This window comes from Rhinolophus hipposideros (assembly GCF_964194185.1).
Source record: "Rhinolophus hipposideros genome assembly, chromosome: 8".
NCBI classification, from domain to species: Eukaryota; Metazoa; Chordata; class Mammalia; order Chiroptera; family Rhinolophidae; genus Rhinolophus; species Rhinolophus hipposideros.
The window spans coordinates 79353083-79377540 of record NC_138054.1 but is presented as its reverse complement, the minus strand read 5'-3'; the positions used below and the strand labels follow the sequence as shown (position 1 = coordinate 79377540).

The 24458-nt window shown below is 50.2% G+C and overlaps 1 protein-coding gene across 1 annotated transcript in view; it reads right to left on the bottom strand.

The window, feature by feature from the left end:
- Window positions 1–835: 835 nt before the first annotated feature.
- Window positions 836–24458, bottom strand: part of MYOM3 (myomesin 3) — a gene marked incomplete at its 5' end in the record, with an annotated part of 45516 nt that continues 21893 nt past the window's right edge. Inside the window, 21 exons of the mRNA XM_081056697.1 lie at window positions 836–2343; window positions 3326–3381; window positions 5151–5173; window positions 5358–5394; window positions 5617–5780; window positions 6953–7061; window positions 7291–7329; window positions 7881–7968; window positions 9724–9834; window positions 10912–10979; window positions 11349–11408; window positions 11540–11684; window positions 13205–13341; window positions 14007–14051; window positions 15731–15840; window positions 16498–16654; window positions 17350–17464; window positions 20043–20221; window positions 21287–21413; window positions 21676–21863; window positions 22241–22362. Coding sequence (XP_080912823.1) covers window positions 2080–2343; window positions 3326–3381; window positions 5151–5173; window positions 5358–5394; window positions 5617–5780; window positions 6953–7061; window positions 7291–7329; window positions 7881–7968; window positions 9724–9834; window positions 10912–10979; window positions 11349–11408; window positions 11540–11684; window positions 13205–13341; window positions 14007–14051; window positions 15731–15840; window positions 16498–16654; window positions 17350–17464; window positions 20043–20221; window positions 21287–21413; window positions 21676–21863; window positions 22241–22362 — 2344 coding nt within the window. The 3' untranslated portion in view covers window positions 836–2079. The remainder of the gene's footprint in view (window positions 2344–3325; window positions 3382–5150; window positions 5174–5357; window positions 5395–5616; window positions 5781–6952; window positions 7062–7290; window positions 7330–7880; window positions 7969–9723; window positions 9835–10911; window positions 10980–11348; window positions 11409–11539; window positions 11685–13204; window positions 13342–14006; window positions 14052–15730; window positions 15841–16497; window positions 16655–17349; window positions 17465–20042; window positions 20222–21286; window positions 21414–21675; window positions 21864–22240; window positions 22363–24458) is intronic.

The window sequence follows — 24458 nt, the reverse complement described above, 5'->3', positions numbered from 1 at the left end:
GCAGAACGTCCTCTGAAGCAGGATCTAGGGACTCTTGTTTTTGTCCTGACTCTGCCATTTACCGTTCGGATTCTCAATTGCCATTATCTGTAAAAATGGGCCCAGTGAAGCTGTCCCATTGGATCTGATGAACACTGAGATATGAGAATGCTTTATAACCTTTTAAGCGTTGTGCCCCTGTAATTTATTATCATCGCGCTCTCTGTCTACCTCCCTGTGTTGGGGTGATGATAAAGTGAAGGAGAAGGGAAGGTGCTTTGTGAGAAGATGAAGTACACATGTAAGCATATGGAAGGCTGTGGTTTTAAGGAGAAAGTGGATACTGTGCTTTCCAATTTATCTGAAACCTGACATTTTTCATTGACTCATGAAAGAAGCCAAATCTCTCTTCTGAGATGCCAAGTGTGAGAGTGGGAGGGTGAGTGAGGATGGAGCCTTTTTCTTCCTCACATTGTCATGAGAAGAGAAAAGCAACGAGAATTAAGTTCTGGGAAGTAATAAAGATCTCAGTGTCAGCTGAAAGGTCCCTCGAAAATGACCTTTCAGACTTCTTGTTTTATAGGTGGGAAATTGAGGCCCAGAGAAAGGAAAAGAATTACCCAAGGTGTGTTTACCTCCAAGACCTGCCCAATTCCCCCACACTCATTCCCAGCTAGGGCATGGTCAGGCTCCTGGCCCCCTTCATTGAATACCTGGCCTGAGTGCACCATGAGCCAGAACATGAGCCACTGGGGGATATAAGTCACCCACCATGAAACATGTGTAGGTGGTGAGTGTAGGAGTGATTCATTTTACCTTGAAGTTCAGAAGTCATTTCAGAAATCAGAGGTGGGTTATCTTCTGGTGTTGGGAGTATAGATGATTTTTATTTTCTCCTTTATCATTTTCAGGGGTTTCCACAATTTTACAACAAACAGCTATAATTTTATAAACACCCACCCCCTGCAAATCGTATTTTTAAAAAGAATGAAATTGGAGGGTGATGAAATGCCCAGCTCCTAATTGAGGCCCACCCAGCAAGGCCAACCTGTATCTGTTGCACCAGGCAGAGGCCCCAAGTGGGAAGAAGTCCTGAAAGTCATCCAACTCTCATCCAAAGCCACCAAGGCCACCCAGGCCACCAAGGCAGTGTCACTACACCTCCTCACCCTTGCTCTCACAATGCTCTGCCCCTGAAATGCCCTCCTCCCATAACCGTCGCCAAATCGGACTCATTTTTCATGCTCCAATACCAATTTTGCAAGTTCCATGAAGGTGTTTCAAAGCCCACTGTCCCCAGTTGGGACAAGCTTCTGTTGCTCTCCTCTGACCACTAGTGGCACTTTATTTCGAACTGTTTTATCATCCTTATCATCTGCCTTGTCTTGGAGTCATTTGCACCCAGGTTTGACTCTCCCCAAGGGCTGAAGCCTCCTCGAGGATGAGGGCTGCACATTATTTATCTTTGTGCTCCTAATGCCACCCTCAGCCTGGCACATGCTCGACTTCAAATGAATGTTTGTTGAACTTATGTGAATGGAAAATACGGTATCCTGAAAGAGGGATGTTGTGAAATATCAGTTTCTGGTAAGGCTAACCAATCTCGGCACTACTGACATTTGGGTTGGATATTCCATGTTTAGCAGTATCCCTGGCCTCTACCTACTAGATACCAGTAGTCACCCCCAGTTGTGACAACCCAAAATTTAGACATTGCCAAATGTCCCCTGGGGGACAAAATTGCCTGCTGTTGAGAACCACTGGTATATGGTTCATAAAGGATTTTTTATAAACAATCCCTAGGAGTAGGAATCCCCATTTGATAGATGAGAAAGAAAGGAGAGTGTAGAACTGAAATTGGGTTCTGTACCTGGGTCTCCCATGCCAAGGCCAGTGCTGATCCCACCATCCCGAGGCCTCTCGGGACCCCAGCGAGGTCTTTGCCGTGCCACTTTGGTGTGTCCACTCCATGCCACCCCTGTGTCCTGCCTTCTACCCTGTCCCTTCCCCCTCTCCCCCCTGCTCCCTGGGCCTGTGATGCACTCGTTGACCCTACTGGTCCATGCAGACTAGACCTCAGGCTGTGCCTAAACATGCTCGTCACATCTTCTTCAGCTCCTTGGGCTCCTCCCCGTGCTTGAACACGCTGATAGTGACCTGGCCCGTCTCAGAGCCATACTTGTTCTTGACAAAGACTCCGTAGCGCCCACTGTCCTCACTGTTGACCTTGTCGATGGTGATGGTGACCTCTGACCCCCTCACGTCCATGTGGTAGCGGTCAAGGAAGGTGACAGGCTGGTCATTCTTCAGCCAAGAGATTTCAGGGGTGGGGTCTCCTGAGATGATGCAAGTGAGGCATAGGGACTGAAATGACAGGAAGGGGACGCTGGGTTACCTCCTTATAATGACATTGGAACTCATCTTTACTCCCCCAGAGAGCTCCCAGCACAAGCTGTTCCTTGTGATAAATTCATTACATGTGTTTTATCGTATCCCGTGAAACGATAACATTAAAGGGAGAGACATTTTGCTTTAACCTCACATCCTCCATCCTCAACTTTTCTACAGGAATACTTACGCGTTAGGATTTCAGGCTATTCTTATTCTGGCAATTACCTGCCCCAGATGGCTTTATTGCTTTTTGTTGTATACATGTCATTATGATCTTACCATGCAAATAAAGCTATATTGCTTTAATACAAAGATTTATGAATGGAGTTTGAAAAGTCTTGAATAAGCTCTAATTCAGAGTCCCATAGTTTCATGGTCAAACACTCTCAGCGCCTAGAGCTGACTTGTCTCAGCTCTGCCTCTTCAAGCTTTGTAACCTTAGGTAGGTCCTTTAACCTCTCTGGGCCTCAGTTCCCTCAGCTATAAAGTGTGACTAGTAATAATACCCCATTTCATGTGGCCCTGATGGTTAAACAAGCTAAAATAGGTAATACATAGAAGTAGTGCCTGGCACAAAGTAAGCACCATAATAACGTGAGCTACCATTTTCTAGAATATTCGACTTGCATAATTTCTGCCCTGGAAGGGCTTTTAGGGAAGGGTTTTCAGTTGAACTCCTGTGGAAACTGAAGTTCACAGAGCTCCGTGACATTCAGGGCCACCAAGAGAGATGGGGCAGAGCTGGGGCAAAAACCCCCATGGTCCTGACATCTGGCTCAGGGTCTTTCCTTTACATTACATGTGACCAGTGAGGTGTGGTCATTTGGCCAGACTCTGGCGGAACCAGCCCCTTGGGCTCTGTAATCCATAGAGCTACCTTGTTTCATGATTTCTGATGGACTTGCAAGGGGACACAACATGGGACTGCTGGTTGTGGGTTGGGCATGGTCAGTACCTTATCTTCCATGATTGTGGCCACATCTGGCAGGCCCCTCACGACCTTGGCGCGATCTGGAATGGAAAAATGAGACCCCCAGCGACGAATGTTTTTCTGCATGTTGCTGCCCAGAAGCAGGTTGCCACAGAGTTGAGGCTTATTTTTAAGCAATGCTTCTTTTGGGGTGGGAATCTTTAAATGTGTATTACCTGTTTGCTTGCCTTTATAAACAAGATAGGGGACAGAATGTGTTTCCACCATTGGCTTGAGGTCATTGGCATGATTAGTGGTACCTGGAGGTGACAGTGAGGTGCCCCTCCCCTTGAGACTGGGAAAGAGTGTAAATGAGGTTACTCCCAGCCTTAATATGGCAAAATGTACACAGCAGGTGTGATGAACCAGCTAAGGGAGTGAACCAAGAGGGGGGCCAGGAAACGTGGGCCAGAAGCTTTTGGGACACTGATTGTGGTCAAGGAGAGGACCTGGTGGCCATTGTGTGTGGGCAGGAAGAGAAAGTGGTTATAAATCACAGAAAGTCAATGTATTCCTTATGCTGCAACTGAGGCTGTGCCAACAGATGAGGTGGGCAGCACAAACCCTACAGTGTGGATCACGGAAGTGCAAAGTGCAAAGAGCCTGAATTGGCTGGTGTCTGTCCAATGGAGGTAAGGGGAGCAGGACCCCGAACTGGGGTGGTGGAGAGAAGGCCCTAGAGATGGACGCTGTTGAATGTTCACCAGGCCCTCCTTCAGAGCTCGGTGAAATGATCCACTGTTGTTGACTCTTGATTCCATGACCATATATGGTGAATTCAGCTTCTCTCTATTGGAGTCCTGGACAGGTGTCCTGGCTGGGGACATGCGTTCCAGGATGGGATGGGATGTTCTTGCTGGGTAAGTGATTAGACTGGCGGTATGGTGGCTTTGAGAGCCTCAATAATCCCGTCAGCTCTCCTCCTGGCAAGATGCAGGCTGAGGGGGGGTGTCCGGGCTGCACTCTTCCCACCAAGGTGGCCACCCCCCTGCAGGGACTCCTCACTGCGTGGCCACTTAGACCCTCGTTGCCCCTCCCGATTATATTTATGAATGCTGAGGCCTGCACTTCCTGCCAAGTGGAAACACTCAGGGACAATGACGCCATGCAGGGTGAATTCCTCCTCCCCCAGGTGATCCCAAGTTAGCAGTGTTTCAGTTCTTTCTTCTGTTTCTCACAGTAATTCAGTTTCCTTCCTTGTTGTGTCATTGTCAGGGGCTGCTTTGCTCTGCCGCCAGAAATCTTTCCCTCATTGAAATTCCTACTTGTGATCTGCGGGGTCAGTGGGACCCGAAAGTCAGTCCTCTGCCTCTGGGTGACTTAGAACTGGCTGGAGGAGACCTGATGACACTCGAGTGCACGGACTTGGTGGTGGCTCTGGGGCTGCTCAGAGAGCGAGCACGCCATGTCCCTCTGGGTTTGGGGTTGAGTCCTTTATTAGATGAGGCCCCGCGCCCCAACAGCCAGAACTAGTTTCAGCTTTAAAGCCGTCTTCTCCCCACATCTCACTCCAAAAGGCCAGCCCAGCGTCGTTCTTGTCCGTCCCTGGACTGTTGGATCCTACTCGCTGTTGCACCTGACATTGCCTTAGGCCTGTGCTGGGCGCTTCCACACCCACAGTCTCTGGTACCCTCACTCTCCTCATCATCTATCTTCACACTGTCCCTGCCCAGGTCTCCCTGGCAGCTCCATGACAGCCCAGAGCCACACAGACCCCACAGGGACTTCAGCAGCCTGACAGGAAGCATAAGCTTCTTGGAAGCTGCCCTAAACTCAGAAATGAAAACAATAGAAATACTGGTGGACTTACTCTTCTCGATGATGGCCAAGGCTCTGAAAAACAGAAAGGGGAAAAAGGTTCGTGGTTCCCTTTGTTAAAAGACAGTCCTGCCCAGGGTGGGGGTGAGGGGATAACAAGGGAAAGGAAGAGCTGGCCGGGGCTCCCAGGAAGGGAGCACAGTTCATGCCACACCCAACAGGCCTACGATTTACACTGAGACACACAGAGGATACTTACTTCAGTCTCTGGTGTTCAGCCAAGGCGTCATCAAAAGCTGCGAGAATGAAGTAGGGGGAGGGGAGTGGATTGTCAGGGCCTTTGCCTCTGTGACCCGCAGGTACAGGGCTTAGCGCTGACTGTTCCTGCCTCTCGAGTCCCTCCTGTTCCAGTATTCTCCCGGGGCAAAGCCGGGATTGGGTGCGGAGATGGGAGTCCCCCCGAAAGACTGGGGTTTTCTAAACAAGTTTCACTGAAGACAGACAGATGGACAGCTCACCTTGCCCGGAGAGATCAGCTGAGAGTTGCCGAACTTCCTTCCCGGCAGCTATCTCCAGGATGTATTTGCCTTTGTCGGAGTCTTTGGGATCCAGGATGTGGAGCCAGATCTCATCCAGGGTGGTGCCAGCCCTCACTCGATCACTGCTCTCCAGGCGTTTCTCTCTGAAGGGGAGGGCAAACAAATGGTTAACATGGTTCAGCCCATCAGTGCTGCCCCAACAGGCTGTCTGTCTGCAGGTCCATAGGTGCCCCCTGCCCCAAACTCCTCTCATAGAGTTTTGTTTCCAGATTTGTGGGCTAAAGATGGTGACCATCCATAAGACATTCTATAAATATCCATCCATTCATCATTTATCCATCCATCATTCCTCATCTACCCTTCCATTCATTCATTAAATCCTGTGGCTCATCAACTATGTGCCAACCCCTTGGGACTGAATCTGTATTTGTGACATGTCCTGCAGGCTGGGACTCCGAGGAAAGAGTGTTCCAGGGTCAGTGACCATCAGTCACTTCCTCACCTCTTCATTCTCCTCATCTTAAACCCTTCCAGGATTTCTTTCCACAGTCACTCTCCCCAAGCCCTCAGAAACCATATAAACTTCTTTTTTTAATTCCCGGAAACACCTGGCCCACGTCCCTAGTGTTGTGTTACAGAAGTGATACATCTGGGCTCAGTCACAGCGCTCAGAAACTCTAGAGAAGGAGCCTCAATTGTCCTGAAATTCAGCTTGGCCATGGCTTTCATTCATTTGACAAACTTGAGCAGGTCAGTCTAGCCTTCACCATAGAATGGGTGCGGCAATGTCTGCTCCACAAGGCTGAGGCATGCAAATGACAAGAAGCACTGGGAAAACTCTGCTTTCAAACGATCTGAGGTCACTTAGTTCCCGGCTGAATCTCTGTGGATATCTTGTCTATCCTGCCTTCAAGCGCTGGCTCTTAGCTAGTTGTCAGCCCCACAGGTCTCTCTGCCTGCACCTCTCCCCTCAGCCTGGCTGCCTGAGTTTGCTAAGGCTTCTGAGACCCACAAAGGTACAATGTCCCAACTGACTGTCTGGTTCTTCCTTGTTCCTGCACCCTTCCCTCCCCCAATTCCAGATGCCTCTCTAAAACAATGGTCCTTTTGTGGACATGGATATTCTGGAAAAATGGTCCTACCACCAGGGTACCAACCTTCACTGGGGTATCTCCCTTTTGTTCCCTATTCCTGACTGCTTCTGTGGACAACAGGACCAGTGGGAGACCCTGTCTGCCGATCCCTTGGGACTGACCTGGGGCAGGTGCTGGGCCCCCTCCAGCCTGGCTAGGGCTCCAGGGCCAGGCCGACTTACTTGTGGAACCAGGTGGTTTTCATGTACTCCACGTTGTAGTACTTGACCTTGCTGAAGATCCGGATCCCCTCTTCAGTCCCTTGGATTTTCAATGGGGTCGCAGAGAGGACTGGGGGGCAGAGGAGAAGAGTGGATCTCCCCTAAGATCCTCTGGGTGGCACATTTTGGGCCCTCTAGCTCGCCCCAGCTCTTGTGGTGTGATGGTGGGGAGGCAGGAACTTCTTCCCCAGTATTTGAGGTTGGACACTATACCCAATCCTGGGAGCCAAGGCTGGTTGGAGGTCCCCTGGAGGTGATTTGGCATTGGGGCAGGACTGGACAGAGAGGGGCTTGCTTACCACCAATCTTGCCCAGCTCAGTGAAGACGGCATCCAGGGCTGGAGGGAGACAGAGAGAATGGTCAGCTAATGTAAGGCTCCCCTACGGACACACCAGGATGGGAATGTCCTTGGAAAATGTGGTGGAGCTCATGGGCAGCTCTTGGGGCATTGGGAGCTCTGCAGGACAGGTCCCATGTCTTGGGGGTGGCGGAGGTCTGGGGCACTCAGTGACTGTGGGGCAGGGGGTACCATGGATGGAGGACAAATGTGTCGACCTGATACTTTTCTGGCTGGCTGAGCCAATCAGCTGGATAAAGAGCCAGGGGCCGACGATGGGACAGAGGAGTGAACTTGGGCTCGGGTCTTACAGCGTAGGCTCACGGTGGTATGTTGCAGTACTCATGGGCATGAGTGTCACACAAACCAGGCACCCTCCCACTGACTAGTTGTACAGCGTTGGGCTAGTCACTTAACCTCTCTGTGCCTTAGTTGCCCCAAGTGACATGGGATCCCATACATTTTACCCTGTAGGTCATATCACAGTCTCTTGGCTCAGTGTAATCTCCCCACGACCCTCCTGGACCATCTCCAACATCGTCAGCACCTACCGTCTCCTGTGAGGTCCAGTATAGTTTCATCCAAACCACGGTCATCAGAAACCACTGCTCTATAAGTTCCCATGTCCTCTTTGGAAAGCTAGAAAGAGGATGAGTGAAGGCGGTGTCAGCATGGGTTCCAGAAGGAGCGATGGACAGCAAGTCAGCCTGGGCTCTAGGCCAGTCCTAGCTCTCTGTGTGATATCAGGCTATACCCTATCCCCTCCCTGGGCCTCAGTTTACCCATCTGTAATGGGTGAGCTGTAAGGCTCCTTCCAGCTCCAGTGCCCTCTGATTTCAGCTCAGGGCTTATCTGGGTCTGGGCATGTGGTGGGGTGGGGGAGTTGAGGACAGACCGACGCCTCACATTTGGATTCCCAGGCAGCTGCTCCGAGTGGAGCAGTGCTCCCTCCTTGTGGAGCTTGTCTGAGCGTGGCACACCCTCCACCAGGGCTACCCTGCTCCCTGGGGCCCCTGGAAGGAGGAATCCCTCTGCACTTTTCCAAAAGGAAATGTGTTCTTTTGCCCAGGACAAGGGTGGTCCTCTCTGGCACATGCTTGTCAACCCCAAAATGAAGACTGAACCAATACTCAATAAAGTAATAACTTGGGTTATACCTAAAGCAAGGTCCAGAGGTCAGAAGTGACCTCTCATTACACAACGTCTCCTTCAGGGACTGGGGAGTGATATCTGCTTTCCTGTCCCCTCAAAGGGCCCCTCCCACCCTGCCCATTTCTACAGTGTGCTTCGAGGCAGGATCCAAAGTAGAAGTAGCTCTTAACCTGGGGATCGAAGAGCTGGACCCCAAGAGTCCTCTCCTAAGTCCCTTCCCTCCCCCCAGTGAAGTTTTCAAAGTCCTAGCCACACCTCAAAGAGGTGTGACTGGAGGGACATCTCTCCTCCACTCTCTAGCCTGGTGCCTTTGTACTTAAACCCTCTGAGCCTCAGTTTACTCATCTACAATGGTAGCATAATCCTTGCCCCAGCTCTGTGCTATCACTGCTGTGATGATCAAAGGAGGTAACACTTTGGAAGCCAGAAAGCTCCGCACCAATGGGCCAGGTGATTACAACAAGGGCTCAGTAGCTATTAAGCACCTACTTGATGCCAAGCCCTGAGTGAGAAGCTTGCACCACAATGACAAAGGCCGACTGATCTTGTCCTGGTCAGGATTTGGGAGAGTACCCTGAAATCATCATTTCCTTCCTTGTCAGCAAACCTGCATTTGCCCCAGTCCTCCTTGGATACAGTGAGGCCAGAGAAATCAGCAGCAGGGCAGAAAAACATTGAATGTTTGAGAAAAAGTCTTGCGCTTCTGCCTTAACTAGGTCACACTCCTCGGAGGCCACAGGGAAGACGTGGGTGGGAGAACTGAGCTCCAGGCCCGCTTTGCTCTGCCCAGATCAAGCCTCACACGGAGCCAGCCTTCCTGTGTGAAATTCTAGAGTGTCTGGGCAGGAAGAACTCTGAGAGAGCATCCCTTCTATCTGCTCATGTTACAGATGAAAGCTGACATCAAAGAACAATGACAAACCCAAGGCCACACAGTCAGTGGCAGGGCCAGGACTGGAGTCCAAACACAAGGAAAAACTGATATTACTGATTCTGTCTTTATTTAATATATTGGTATTGTTTCCCCCAAGGCCTTTTTTCTTTTTTGCATTAATTTTGATTTTTAAAATATTGCAAGGAATATCATTTATCTTGATTACATTTTTTAGTGACCTTAAATTTTGTACCCGAGGTGAGTGCCTCACTTGTCTCACCCTAATCCTGGCCCTGCTTCCGGCTCCCCACCCAGTGCTCCTGGCACTGCCCCGAGGGTATAAGCCCCAAAGTTGGGGCTGCACTTACCTCTTCGATGCAGAGAAGCCCTGCTCCAGTCTGCGAGTCATACTGACCGTCTGGCATCTCTTTCTTCTGGAAGAACCACTGGAAACAGGTTTCCTTCTTTGTGTTGGTCACCTGAGGAAGGTGGAAAATGAGGCTCCATCAGGCTTTCCTTTTTTAAGTAAAAACTCAGCTCATCAGATCTTTTTATTGCAAATGTGACTTCTTGCCCCTCACCCTCTACCCTCCTATACATATACTCTGTCACAATAAGTCTCAGCCTCAAACGATGTCTCCTCTGCTGGCAAAAGTCTGGACTTTTGCTAATGGTGTTCCCTCTGGCTTTTGATCCCTTCTCTACTCTATTTTTCCTTGTAACCACCTATGTGTCTTAAAGACTGGAGTTAGATGTCACCTCTTCTAGGAAGCCTTCCTTGAAGTACCCCAGGGTGCCCCGCCAGGTGATTAATCAATTGCCTGCTTGTCTCGATCACAGCAGGAAGCACGCTGTTTTCTGATGATCCTGCTTCAACCTGTGGGCTAAGAAGACCACTTCCTCCTCACTGTATGCCTAGTGCCTTGCAGAGTGCCTGGCGCATAGTAGGTGCTTTGAGTTTGCTGAATGAATATGCTTCTGGGAGAGCACCTCCTCCCCTCCCCTCTCCCAGTTCCCTAAAGAGGCTGCAGGGTGCTGAGAAGGAGCACCAGCTTTGGAGTCAGACAGACTCTAAGCACTACCTCTTGATCTTGACTTATTTCCCCATTTCTTTTCTCATCCATGAAGTGGGGGTTATAATGCCTGTCTCACAGATGCTTGTGGGGCCGATGAAACAAAATAATGCTTTGAAGCACTGAGCACAGTGTCTGGCAAGGCTGCCAACAGACACCAGGGAACTACCTCAACATACAGACTCTTCACTTGCTCTCAGAGCCCTGGCTCCACACAACCCCTTCCCAGTGCAGCTTGGAGATTTAGCTAAGGCTGCCCCATCTCACACTAAATCTGTTCCCTGGGCTCTGCAGAGGGGTGGCTTTGTTTTCTGGTTAAATGCAGTCTCCCTGAGTCTACTTCCCAGGTGTGGAGATCAGCCAAGAACAGGGCATTGAATTTTGGGGAGTGGGGGGGCAAGGATTGCCACCGGCTTGGGACAAGCCACAGATGTCGCCCCGCTGGGCCTGGGGGCAGGGCTGGAGGTAGGGGCGGGGATTTGCCTTGCACGTCAGCAGCACTTGGCAGTCCTCTGTGACCTTCCACTGCAAGAGCTCCTCGAAATAGGGACCTGCGAATGCAAAACAAACACGCCCACGGGTCAGAGCATCAGGCTCAGCCAGGGCGCCACCTGGTGGCGAGACAGGGAGCCAGCTGGGGTTAGGGCAGCTAGTGTCAGATTCTGCTCCCACCAGGGTGGGGACTTGAGTGAGGCAAGGGCACTTAGGGCGCACAATTTAAGGAGACATTCGCTCTCCGAGTTGGGCAAGTGCTGTTTCGTTTTGGCAGAGGGGCAGCGGATCTGGATTGAATTGCAGCGGCGCTCCCTCAGGAGCCCAGCAGGGCTGCAGGAGCTGTTAACTTACCAGCCCAGCAGTTCTCTGGCACCGACCACTGGCCTGGTGGCCCAGGTTTTGAATTTCACCCCAGCAGCTCTTACCCTGTTTCCTCTTCCAATCTCTTCTCTTAGCATCTGCCTTCCTTAGAAGTTTGTCAAAATCTGTGAACACATAGGGAGCGACTGGCATGAGCCAAGAAAAACGCAGGTCCGGAAAGGGGCATCAGGGTGGTCAGAAGACCCTAGAGCCAAGAGCTGAGGCTGGGAGCATGGGGCAGGCAGGCAGGGCTGACCGTCATCCACCAGTGCCAGTGTGATCTGGTTTTTGGCTTTCCCGTCTCGGAGCTGAGCGGTATACGACCCTTTGTCTTCCTCAGCCAAGGTCTCTATGATCACTTCCACCAGGCCCTTCTCTCGTTCAAAATTGATTTTGCGGTTCTGGGGAGAACAAACCTGGAGAGTCATTTCTGCCCTTTTCCTATCCCAGGGAATTTGTATTGTGGGGCACAAACTGGGGTGTAGTTAGACTTGGGGGGTGATATGTGCAAAGTTAGAAGCCTTAAGAAATGGGGAGAGGCCCTAGATAACCCTGCGCTGCTTATAGAGTGGGGCTCTCCCCACACTGTGTCCCCAGAGCACCCCGAGGCCCAGCAGGCACCGAAACACTTCTGGAATGCTTGAATTAATTGCAATTAAGAATGAGCACCAACCCCCTACTGTGCCACATTTTTTTTTTTTGGTTACTTTTTACTTCTTTTGCAATTTTCCATAAAACTATAAAGGATAATATTTACAAAACCTATGTACTTGCTACTCAGAATTAACACTCATTTATATTTTGTCATATTCGAACAGTTTTTAAATGTTTTCTTTTCTAGATTTAGGACCTTAGTTCCTCGGGCCTTATTTGCGTGTATGATTTGAGGGAGCCATCTAGTTTTATTTTATTTTTCTATGGGGGCCACTGATAGTCCCAATGCTGTGTACCAAGAATCCAGACTTTGTAACACTTCCTCTACCATGTGCCAAGGTCATGTTTAATCTTTAAACAGAACTTTTAAATCTATTTTCTCATTTGCTCCTCCTGATTCTGGGACAACCAGCCCCATTGTACATATGCAGAAACAGAGGTACAGAAAGGTGAAGGGACCTGCAACCCCCAGGGAATATATATTAGTCTTCTGATATCTAGCCCTGAGTTCTTCCTTCTCTGTCAGAACTAGCACCCTTCTCTATAACACTTAGTTTCTGATGCCATTTTACCCTCTGGAAATGAAATTCATGAATACTATGATCTCATGATTAAATCTCTCACGAGATTGAAACTGTCATGTTTCTAAGTAAAACAGTTGAACATAGGCAACTTGTATGATTCAACTAATACAACTTATGCACACACATCATTTTAAAAAATAATGGAATACCACAACTGTATAGGAAGAAAAAATAAGGTAATATTCAGGTGTTCAGACATAATTTCACCCATGCTGCACTGATTTATAATTAATTGGTTTGAATTTAAGAGAAGAAAAGCAAAAAGATCAAAACTATTCTGTACAAGAACAGGGAAATGAATGAAAGAGCATAAGTGAAGTGTCTACTAGAATAAAAACTCTCTATTCAGTGTATATTATAACTCTGCAGAAATTCTCTGTATTTATATTTCAGAATTAGAGTCATGAATGTAGGTTTTTCATCTAAAGAATGTCTGGCGGGACATTCAAAAGTTGTAGGGGGCGTGGGAAATTCTTTGTTTGTGGGATCGTCTCTCGCATTGGCGGGCATCTAATGTCCCTGCCACCTGTCCCCACCGTAATGCTATCTTTGTGACAGCCAGAGTATGCGGTCAGTTCTGAAATGTCCGCTAGGGGGCGCTGCCAGCCTGTGGGGAACCACTGTCGGGAGAGGCCATACGCTGGGCAGGGAACCTCAGTTAGGGAATCTTGAGTTCCAATTACCGGTGAGCTGAAGATCTCCTTCTCGTTGAAGATGAGATGCAGCTCAGCGGCCGGAGATAACTTTTCCACTTCCAGCCAAAGCCGCACTTCCCCTCGTTCGAGGATGTCAACGTTCCAGCCAGAGATCAGCTTGATCACTGGGAAGCGAGGATGGAAAGGGGTGGGTGGGGCACCCTTCTCCCCTCCCCTCTCCCCAACCACCCCCACCCTGAGGACACCATTGGCATTTACGTGCAAAGTGCTTGAGAGTTTGAAGGTGACAGGGCTGGGGTGGTGTGGGGTGAGGGTGGGCGTCTGAGGAAGGTTTTGCTCATGCTCACTCTAGAGTGAATTCATTTTAGGGTGCTTCTCATCCTGGCTGCGTACCGGATCCCCAAGGACATTTAAAACCACGAATGTCCAGGCTCAGATATTCTGATTTGTCTGGGGCGTGGCCTGGGCATCGGGATTTTGAGAAGGTCCTGGGTGATTCTAACGTGCACCTAAGTTTGTGACCCCTGCTCCAAGGGCTGCCCGGCTACTAGCCAACAGAGGGAAGCAGAGGTTGAGGTGATCCAATGTCCAACAAGAAGAAACCATCCACTCTGCCCTCCCTTGCACCCCCTTTCCACTCTGCTGGCTGCCTTGTTCCCTTTCACAGGACTGCTGACTCCCTGCGTCTCAGGGCCTCTATCCACTGTACCCCCACCCCAACCCTGGCTAGTTTTTGGCTCTCACTGACTCCTCAGCACTGCTCCAGACATCGCAGTGGGTATCCCACCCGGGTTGGAGCTGTGCAACGTGGGTGGGTTGGAGTACTTACCTGGGTTTCTGATCTCATGGCTCAACTTCTTCAGCTTATCCAGCTCTGAGACAGGGAGGAGCAAAGAAGAAACCAAAGAGAATGAAATACTGGGGCCAGTGGGGTCCATAGGAGCCATTCTAGGGTCCATGCCGGGTGAAAGTACTGAGAGACATCCCCCCCCAACCTGGGGTTACTGGCAACACAGGGGTTGATGAACACCATGGGCCTTGGCTTTGGGGCACCTGGGGAGTGTGTGTGGGGGCTGCTTTAAGTCTCCTTGAGATCAAGTGCCACCTCCCCAGAGAAGTGCCTACTATGTGCCAGGTGCTGCGTTATGTCACTAATGCTCACACAAGGCTGTGGGGTAAGCATTGTTGTCCACCTCTGACTGTTCCAGGCCCACTGGTTCCTGAGCCCTATTCTTCTTTTTTTTGTTGTTTTAAATGGTAAGGGAGAAGTTCATTAGAAAAGATAGTATACTCCAAAGAATTAGGAGCGGGCCGAGCACTGAGAAAAGTGGCTCAAGGCTCAGGGCTCAAGATGGCATTATTATTAAGAGAGAAAGTACACTCCAAAGGGTTTGGAGCAGGCCCTGAACAAAGGCAAAGCTCAAGAAGCTCAAAGTAGAGCCCTATTCTTGACCCACTGTAATAGCTGTCCTAGTTCCTATGCTAAGGGTCTGGCCCCTATACTAAGCACTTCAGTCTAGAAGGCTCTAGGGCAGTTCTGCAGAATGTTGCCTCACTTGCTATCTGCTTCTTTATGTTAGGTTTGTCTCTCCTGCTAAGCTGGGCTCGGTGCCTACATTAGTGTCTGGCACATAGTAGGTGCTCAATAAATATGCGTTATTTTGATGAATTGGCTGGGGCAGAGCCCATACTAATTTTCCCTTGTGAACCCCAAAGCCCTGAACATGATGAGTCTGGACCCATGGTAAGAATCCAGTCAAAACAAAACAAACAAAATACTATCCCTTTTGTTGATGGCTTTAGTTTGCATAGAATCATCTAAATGTATCTGAATAACATTGTTTCAGTTGGGGCAGCTGGGGATTATCATCCCTTTTTACAGATGAGGAAACCGAGGCCCAGAGAGGTGACATGAATTGCTCAAGGTCAAACAGCCAGAAAATTGTGGAATTGGATCTGTCTGGTTTCTGCTTCTTAGTAAAATCAAAGGGCCTCATATGCAGTCAGCAGGGAAGACAATGGGCTGTCCCTCAGTTGCCATGGAGACGGCAGAGCATGAGTCTTATCCGTCATCAGCACTGATTTCAGTTCTGTTTAAATCATCAAGCATGGATGACCCTTCAGACACAGCGTCTGCTCTCTGGTTTGTCACAGTCCCATCTGTTCCCTATTGACATCTTCATGCCTCAGACCAACTTTTTTGTTTTTAGGCTACAGGTAGAAGTGAAATAATTCTGGTACTTTTGCTTTTATCCAAAATAGAAAAAGGAAAGAGAGACAAGAATATGAACTCCACCAGGCAGGGAATTTTGCCTGTTGAGTTCACGGATGTAATTCCCAGTGTCTAAGAGAGTGTCTGGCATATGGCTGGTACTCACTAGATATTTATCGATTAATTAGCTGACTGAATGGGTGGGGGAGGGCCTGCTCCTCTGGAAATCACTGCTTTACTAATTTGTGTTGCTTCTTGCCCGCCTCTGGGGACATTTGTGTTTGGGACTCTCCATCTGGGCCTGTGTGTCTGGGGAGGTGGCAGTGGAGCAGGGCCATTACCTTCCTCTGTGAGTGTGTGGCTCGCTGAGATGTCTTCATCAGTGCCGGTGACCACCACTGAGTAGGTGCCTAAATCCTCGAGACCAGGTTCTTTCAGGATGACCTTGGATCTGGCAGAGAGAGGAGAGCAGAGGCTCTGAGAGATGCCTTGTGCACTGGAAGCCTGTGAGCGGGAAAGTCAGTCAGCTGTGGCCTGGCACCTTCAATGGCCCCTGTTAGTGGGCTCTCTGGCACAAGTTCTTCTTACTGGTCACACTGCCCAGTCTCGCCCCCCCGAGGCTTAAGTCATCAGCTTTATCTCCTGCTGGACAGGGCCAAGGCCATGAGCTGCTGAGGGTGGAGACGAAGACCTGGGGGCATTTGATAGGGATCCCGGTGGTCATCAGGTACCAACCCCTTTTTTACAGATGAGGATGCCGAGCCCAGAGAAGTTGCAAGACAAGTCACTGGCACCCAGGCTAGAAACTAAGTGCTGAGTGTCTTCTGGAAAGCACCCAGGCAGGGGCACACGTGATTCCTTCCAGAAAAAGAATCTCCAAATGAATGTCACCATTTCAGCCCCTTAAATGCACCATCCCCTCATTTCTCCCTGAGGTGGAAGTCAGCAACCTTAGTGAGACAGCCAGGAGCCCCTCTCAAGGGTCCTGCTGGTGGTCTCCCCCACTGTCTGTGGGTCCTGCTGGGTGGTCTCCCCCATGAGCCTCTGCTCACTCATCTGACACTTGGGACCTGTGGACTAGCTGTGCCGCCCCCTCCCCCCTACTTACTTGTTAGCTTCCTCCTCGATCTGGACCCTCTGGGGGTCCAGAGGGCCCTTGTAGTCCTTGGACCACTGAAACTCTGAGGAGTCAGGGGCCTCAGGGGCTTCGAAAGCCAAGTAGATGAAGCCATCTTCATCCACACCAACCTTGATCTCCGGGGCATCTGAGGGCAGGATCCAACAGAGGGCACCGGACGTTCATAAATAATAAACCAGGTCATACCACTCCCCTGCTGAAACCCTCCAGTGTCTGCCTTTTGCACTTGAATAAAATAGTAACTCAGATTTCTTGCTGTGGCCTCCAAGGCCTCGCATGAGCTGGCTTCTTTTCAGCTCACATATCACCTCCTCAGAGTGGCCCTCCCTGACCACCCTGGCTAAAGCAACCTCCACCCCACCATATCACCCTGTTTCATTTCCTTTATAGCACTTATCACTGTCTCCTTCATGTAACTGGTTACTCGTTTACTGTCCGTCCGTCCTGCCCTTTCCCCACAGTAGAGCAGGGACCTTGCTTTCCATCACTGTTGTATGGAAAGAGAACATGTTTTATAGTTAGGAGAGCTGAGTGATTCTGTCAAGTACTAGGTGTGTGACGTGATCATTGAACCTCCCCGAGCTACAATAATATCAGTTATAAAGTGGGGACAATGATGGCACCTTCAGGGTCTTGTTGGGAGGGCCAGGGCAGTGTAAAGACCTAGCGCTGGAAGAAGTGTGGAGTGGCAGTCGGGGGGTGGGGCTCCAGCAGACCTGTCCTTCTGCAGATCCACAGGCTCCACCCCAGCCCCCTCTGAGCTCCGCCCCTCCTGGATGGCACAGCTCAGCAGTGGTGCTGGCACCCTCCACCTGCTCTTACCTGGCTTGTCCTCCAGGAATACGGGGTCAGTGGGCATGGACGGTTGCCCCAGACCAGCTGAATTCATGGCCTGCACCTGAAACACATAACTCTTCCCCGGCTGCAAGTCAGAAATCTGGGGGTGACAGGGGAAAGGGAGGCAAGAGTGAGCACCGAGGATAGCAAAGCCCACCCTACCCGAAACCCTGGCCGTGGGGTTCTGGGAACTACTTATTTGTGGAACCCTAGAAGGGTCCAGGCTGCCCTGGGGGTGGGAATGGGCTAGCAGCACATGGCTCTCCCAAGTTCCAGTTTTTAGTGGGTCTCCCCTTTGGGACAACCATGCCTGTGGCCCCTGGAACTCCACCCACTCAGCTTAAGTCATTCGCCTTCCAACAAGGAAACTCTCTCCCTTCCGGCACCCGTCTCTCCTCCACCAACAATCCCAGAGAGATGCCTGGGGGATCTTCTTTGACACCTTTTTCGTGAGCCCTACACGTCCAGTCACTAAGTTTCCATTTTGTTTCCCTAACGTTTCTTGAATGTGGCTGGTCCCTTCCATGTCCCGTCACAGCCTCCACTGAAGCTTTATTTCTTCTCACGTGGTTTAGTCAAGTTTCCTAAGTGGCATCTCTACCTCTACACCCTTCTTCCTGGTTTATCTTTCCCTCTGCCAATCTTCTCAAGCTGCCAGTCTGATGATGCTTGACTCTTTCAGTGGCCTTCCGAGCCAAGTTCAGATTCCAAGGTTTAGTACCTGACGTCCTCCTAATCTGGCCTTAGCTTCTGTCCTCTTCCTTCTCTCTGTGCTCTCTCACTCCATGACTCCGTCAGGGTCCTCACATTCATCATGTCATGTCCCACCTTCCTGCCTTTGTCCCTGCTGAGTCCTCTGCCTGGAACGCCTTCTCTGTCCAGGCACTTCTAACTCATTCTTGACCACTCCACTCGGGCAGACACGAGGATTCCAGGAAGGGTTTCTGACCATCATCCTTGGAGTTTCCAGAATCCCTCAGACTCCCCTCCATTGTGTAATACTCAGTATTGTTATTGCCTGTTACCCAAGGACTGTTATGTCTGGGACCTGGTTCCAGACCTGGCACTAAGTAAGTGTCAAGAAGTGTTTAGTAAATGACTGAGTGAGTGAATGCCAGCCAACCATCCACATGCAGAAGTGGTGCCAAGTCACAGAGGCCTGCCCCACCCTGGCCTGGGCCAACCTATGTGGGGAGGCAGAGAGGCCACCCATCTCGAGTGGCTCTCTCGGGCCAGCTGTCCAGCACTGGCCGACTCTACCACAGGGAGCCTGGCCCTGAGGAGGTAGAAACTGCTCCACTGGCCGAGTCTTGCCCTCTCTGATTCTGTCTTAGGTGGCTTTAATATTATTTTTTCAAATAAAAGTAGTTTTATTTTTTTTCTGATTATGAAAGAAACACATACTTGTTAGGGAAAATACAAAAGCAATAGAGAATATAAAATGAAGGGTTAAAGCTCCGCTGGAAGTCTCACCCCCAGAGATGCTCAAAATTAACAATTTTATAAAAATCCATTTACTTTTAAAGGCGCATAATCCATGTAGAAACATGACATGCACTGTATTCTGTTTGTTCGTTTCTTATTCTTTCCACAATGTTTTGGGCTTCTTGACTCTGCCTTCTTTTTTCTTGGTCCAAGTAAAGGAATGCTAATGTGTGATCTTGAAAACCACATACCCTCTTGCCTATTGGTGAAAGATACCTCAGGAAAATGAGTTGGAGAAAATATTCCCTTTTTCCCTAGACTGCAGAAAACAAAATCTAATCCCTAGCTAATCCATATGACGGAAACGTTCCTTAAACAAAGAAGGCCTCTGAGACACGCTGGCTTCAGAGACAGATGCGACCACCTGTGAAAGTGGCCTGGTGACCTGGAAGTCTGGGATTGTTCAAGTTAGCCATCTGTGTCTGCTAAGAATGCTTCATGTGACACCTTTGTTTTCTGTCATGTAAAAATATCTGGGAGTTGTCTTTCTTATGCCCCAGGGGGTGGGGGTGGGGGTGGGGGTGGGGTTGTTTGTGCTTTCTTTTCTCCTACATGTGTGGATGTCAAAAGCACCACCACCGGTGAATAAAACCAATGGTTCTGCCAGATTTCTTATTTATCCGAAGAATTTAGAGTTTGTTTCTCATTTAAATTAAGAAACATATATAGGATGGATATATTTTCATGTCAGTACAATCACATAGGCCTACCTCATTCATTATATGATTGCTACTCCTTAAACCACTGGAGTCATTTTACTATATTGCACAGAATTCCTCTTTAAGGATACACTATGGTTTATTTGAGCAAACCCTCTACTGATGGACATTTAAGTTGTTTCCAAGTTTTGCCCTTATAAACGATGCAAGAATCAGCATCATTGTCCTTACATCTTTGCATACTTGTTTAATTATTTCAAGGGAAAGCTTATCCAAATGCTGATATATATAAGTGAGTTTTTAGGGAGGAGTCTGCCCAGAGTGGAGCAGGTTAAGTCTACAGCCAGCCAGACCTAGTACTAACTCGCTGTGTGATCCCAGGTAAGCCACTTTCCCTCTCTGGTCCTCTGCTGCCATTCAGTGAGGGCAGTGATCCCTGAGGGTTGTTTCAGCTCCCATGTTCTACAGTCTTACCAGGTCCAGTGGCAGGGAAGGCTCAGGGTGGGTCAGAGGATGAAGGGGGCAGGAACTCACCCTCAGGTGGGTGCCGGAGACAGGGTCTGGGGTGACTGGCTCCCACTGCTTAGAGCCTTCCTCCCGGAAACTGATGAGATAGCCTGTGACTGGCCCGGCTCCTATATACAGTGGGGGCTCCCACTTCAGCATCAGGGAGGTGGCCCGCACCTCAAATGCCTGCACATCGTGTGGGGGACCTGTAGGAGATGGGGTAGAGAAGGAGTTGGGCAGCCAGGCAACCAACCAGACAATGCGATGGCCAGCCAGAGCCAGATATAGAGCTGGGTGGTCAGTCAGCGAGCTTGTCAACCTGTCAGTCACAACCAGGCCTGGAAGTGCCTGCTCTGGGCACAGTGGGGACCTGGCCAGCCTTGGCATCATGACAAAGCTTGATCTGGGACCGAAATAGGATGAGCTCAGCATCACTCCCTCCTGAACCCTCCGCTATCCGCCCATCCCAATCCCAGTCTTTCTAATGTCCTTGTCGTTTCAGTGTGTAGTGTATGACCTCCAGAGTCCGATCACCAGGGCTCATGTCCCAATTCCACCCTTTCAGACTGGGGACTGTGGGCGAGTTACTTAGCCTCTGTGTTCCTATCTCCTCATCTGTAAAATGAGGATGTTAATAGCGCTTATAATATACGTAGCGCTGTTGTGAGCATTAATGGCATAATTTATGGAAAGTGTCAGGACATAGTAAGTACCCAGTAAACTTTGCCACTTACAATTGCTGTCTATGGACACACGTATTAATTATCTGCCATTCAGGTAAAGGAACTGAGCTGAACAGAATGATGGAAGGTTGTGATCCTTCCTTCCTGGGGGGGCGGTGAAGGGCTTGTTTGTGAGAAAGCTAACAGGGCTGTGGGAATGGTGTGTAGGGTGACTAGCCCTCTCGATTTGTCCAGCCACTGGGCTGTGGGACTTTCAGTGGTAAAACCAGGAAAGTCCCAGGCAAACTGGGATGAGTGGGTCCACCCTCGCAGTGGCCAGAATCAGAGCTCAGATGATGTGTTGAGCTAGAGGATAGTTTGTGCTGGGGGTACAGGGCCAGTTGATGGCCGAGGTCAAGGGTCCTCCAAGGCAGGGTGGAGACTGTCTGCGTCAGAGATTACAAGGTCAGTTGGTGGAAGGGGCCAGGCATCTGGTGTCTGGGACCAACAGATCAAACGTGCACGCACAGAGAGCTCAGCAGCGTTCATCTCATTGGTTAGATTTGGGGAGGCGGGCATGCTGAGGTCCAGCCCTTCCCCGCCTCTCACCTGGCTGTGGCATTGTCCACTCTTTGCACTCAAACAGGCTGCTGGGTACCGACAGCTCACCAACACCTGCCAAGTTGGCCGCCCGGGCGCGGAACTCATAGAAGTGGCCTTCACGAAGGTTACTGACCTTGAAAAGCAGAAACACAGACTGAAAGCTGAGCCTAGGGAGGAAGGGGGCGAGGTGCAACAGCAGGGAAGAGGTTCAGGGCAGGAAGTCCATGGGGCTTTAGACAAGAATGAACAAGTGGGTCCGCACTTGAAAGTTAGCTGGATTATTGAGGCTAGGGAACCTGAAGACTCTCGCTCAGCCTCAGAACCTCCGACAGTGACCTCCGATCTCCACCCACACAAGTCAGCATACCAGGCTGGTGGCCACATTCCAGCCTTACCTTGCAGACCTGGGTGGGGATGGGCTTCTGGTTGACTGGATGCCAGTCTAGTTCCTCCGAGTCGTGCTGGTCCAGGAAGTAGCCCAGGATCTTGCCGCCTCCACGACGTTTGGGGGGTTTCCACCCAATGACCATATCATTTTTCCCACAGTTTAGGAGGATGAAGTCATATGGGGCAGATGGTGTAGCTGTGGGGAGGCAAGGAGGTGAAGCCAGGGGCAGTGGGGCCTGCGGGGGGCCAATAAGACTCCTCCAGTGGGTGTCCACCCTGCCGCGGGGGTGCTAACTTAGCCAGTGGTGCCTGCTGGTAACCTTGACTCTGCCCTTGCCCCTGCCCCCAGGGCACCTAAACCTCAAAGCTGGTCAGGCTTCACTGCATAGCCTCAGGCCATTGTTACTTCCTTCCCAGAGGAAAAGGTGGTCAGGGTCAGCTCCAGCTCCCTTCCGGGGGGCTTATCCCCATTGGCCTCTGGGATTGGGCCCTAAGGATGTGGTCCTCACTCTCTGCCCCACCCAGGACTGCCCCTTGGGGCTTACAGGCTGGACCTGCCCCCTTCGGACTTACCCAGAGCCTGCTTGACCCTGATGGGTGCGGTGGCAGCTGAGCTCTCACCTACCCCGGCTTCGCTGACTGACCGGACACAAAACTCATACTCTTTCCCCGTCCTCAGCCCAGGAACTGTAAACCTGGGAGAGAAATGTGCAGCCTTCAGGGATGGCCAAACAGTTCGCAGACATTCCTGAACTTTCTAGAACAACCGCTGACTGGAATAAGCGGTTAATGAGCGTGGTAGGATTTGAGGGTTGTGGGCCAGTTCTTAACTACAGATATTACCTCTGCCCCCAAAGTGATACGTACATCCTGAAGGATGAAGTCCTTAAGGTTTTAAAGGTTGAAGACAGTCAAAAGGTACGAACGTCTCATTATAAGGTAAGTAAGTGCGTGGGATTTAATGAACAGCATGGTGCCTAGAGTTAACTGCTGTGTGGTACATGGGACAGGTGTTAAGGGAGTAGATCTAAGAGCTCGCATCACAAAGAGAATTTTGTTTTTCTTATTATTGTATCTATATAAGATAATGGATGTTCACTAAACCCGTGGTGGTAATCATTTCACAAAATATGGAAATCAAGCCATCAAGCTGTATACCTTAAACTTATGCAGTGATGTATGCCAATTACTTGTCCATAAAACTGGGGGAACAAAGGTTTTAAAGGATGTGGCTCTTCTAGAGCCCACCATGAAAATGCTAGTGTATTGGGAATGGTACCAGTTGAAGGCCCAGGTAGGGGACCCCTGAACTGTGCTACCTGGTACGTCTCCAGGACAGTGGGCCTGACCTTGAAACACAAGTGGCTCTTGTGAGCCGCACCTCTACTGTGATTTTAAAACACGGAGTCCTTTAAAGACTCCCCAAAGAGAATTGTTATTCAGAGACATACAAGGACAGTCTGGTTTGGAGAAAAGTGTCCATTTCATCCTGTCCCTTGTTAATAAGACTCAAATTGTAGACCTCTCGCTCCCTTTTCACTTACTAACATTTTCCTGTAGCAAATCTTGGTCTATATTGAGCTTCTCTCAGTCAGTTGACCTTGAGAAGCCCTGAGGACTTAAATCAGGTGTTGATGGCTGACACAGCATCAAGCCCCCGCCTCAGGGACACGCACATCTAAGGTGCAATGTGCCTTTACGAGAGGTGTGAAGCACGGAGGGGATGATGCTCAGGCAGCACCTGAACTCCCTGGACCAGCCTCGGGGACAACGGATCACAACAATGATCATGGCACGTGCTGGTCTAGCGCTCCCTTCCACAGAACCTGTGGAACCTCTGGCACTCATCACAGCACCCTCTGAGGAAGGTGCTATTACTTACCACTGCTGTGGAGATGAGGATGAAGTTGAGTGTGGGAGGGACCCTTAGGGATCAAACTGTCCAGTTTCTTTATTTCACAGGTAGGGAAAGTGCCCCCAGAAGGAAAGAGGCCACAGCCAATCGTGAACACAGCTGGGCCAGAGCCCAGGTCTCCTGAGACCCAGCACAGCACCTGCCCATTCAGTATTCGACCATCCATCCCCTCAGACATTTTTTTTGAGCATCTCCGAGGAGCCAGGTTCTGTGGCGCCCAGCGGGAAGGAGGTGAGCTGTCCTCCACTGCCCACCTGAGCTGTCTCCACGCCATCACCCTGGGCAGCACTCTTGGCAGCAGTGTTCAGCCTCTTTCCAGCCGTGACACAGGTAACTAATGACATGCACATGTGTGACGAGCTCTCTGGATACCAGAGGAGCGTGCCCCCTCCCCCCTTGTGACACATTCTCCAGGCAGGCTACACTCTCCATATGACTCTACCTCTACCTCAAACCCTGCTCCCTCCCCCAGGGAAGTACACTGAATACACCTGGGGGAGAGATATTCTAAGGATAACCTGGACTCTGAACTTATGTGTCAAAAACCTGGTTTTTCTCCAACCTGGAAACTTTAGCAGGAGCAAATCATGAGTGACCCCTGACAGCTGACTGTGAGGCGCCCAAGATCAGATGGACACACGTTCCTGTTCCTTTTTCTGGGTAAGATGATCTAGGGGCTTAGGGCCAAGGGTGAGGGGACTTCAACCAGATATGCTCAGGGCCTGGCCAGTCATCCGAAGAAAAGGGAGGGGAGGGGTGTCAGCATCTGAGCCCCTAACCCCACAGAGCCTCAAAACTGAGAAAAGTCATGAACTCAGAAGCCTTGAGGCTGACAGCGCCCAAGGACCACGGCCTCAGAGTGAGGCGGGAGCCTCA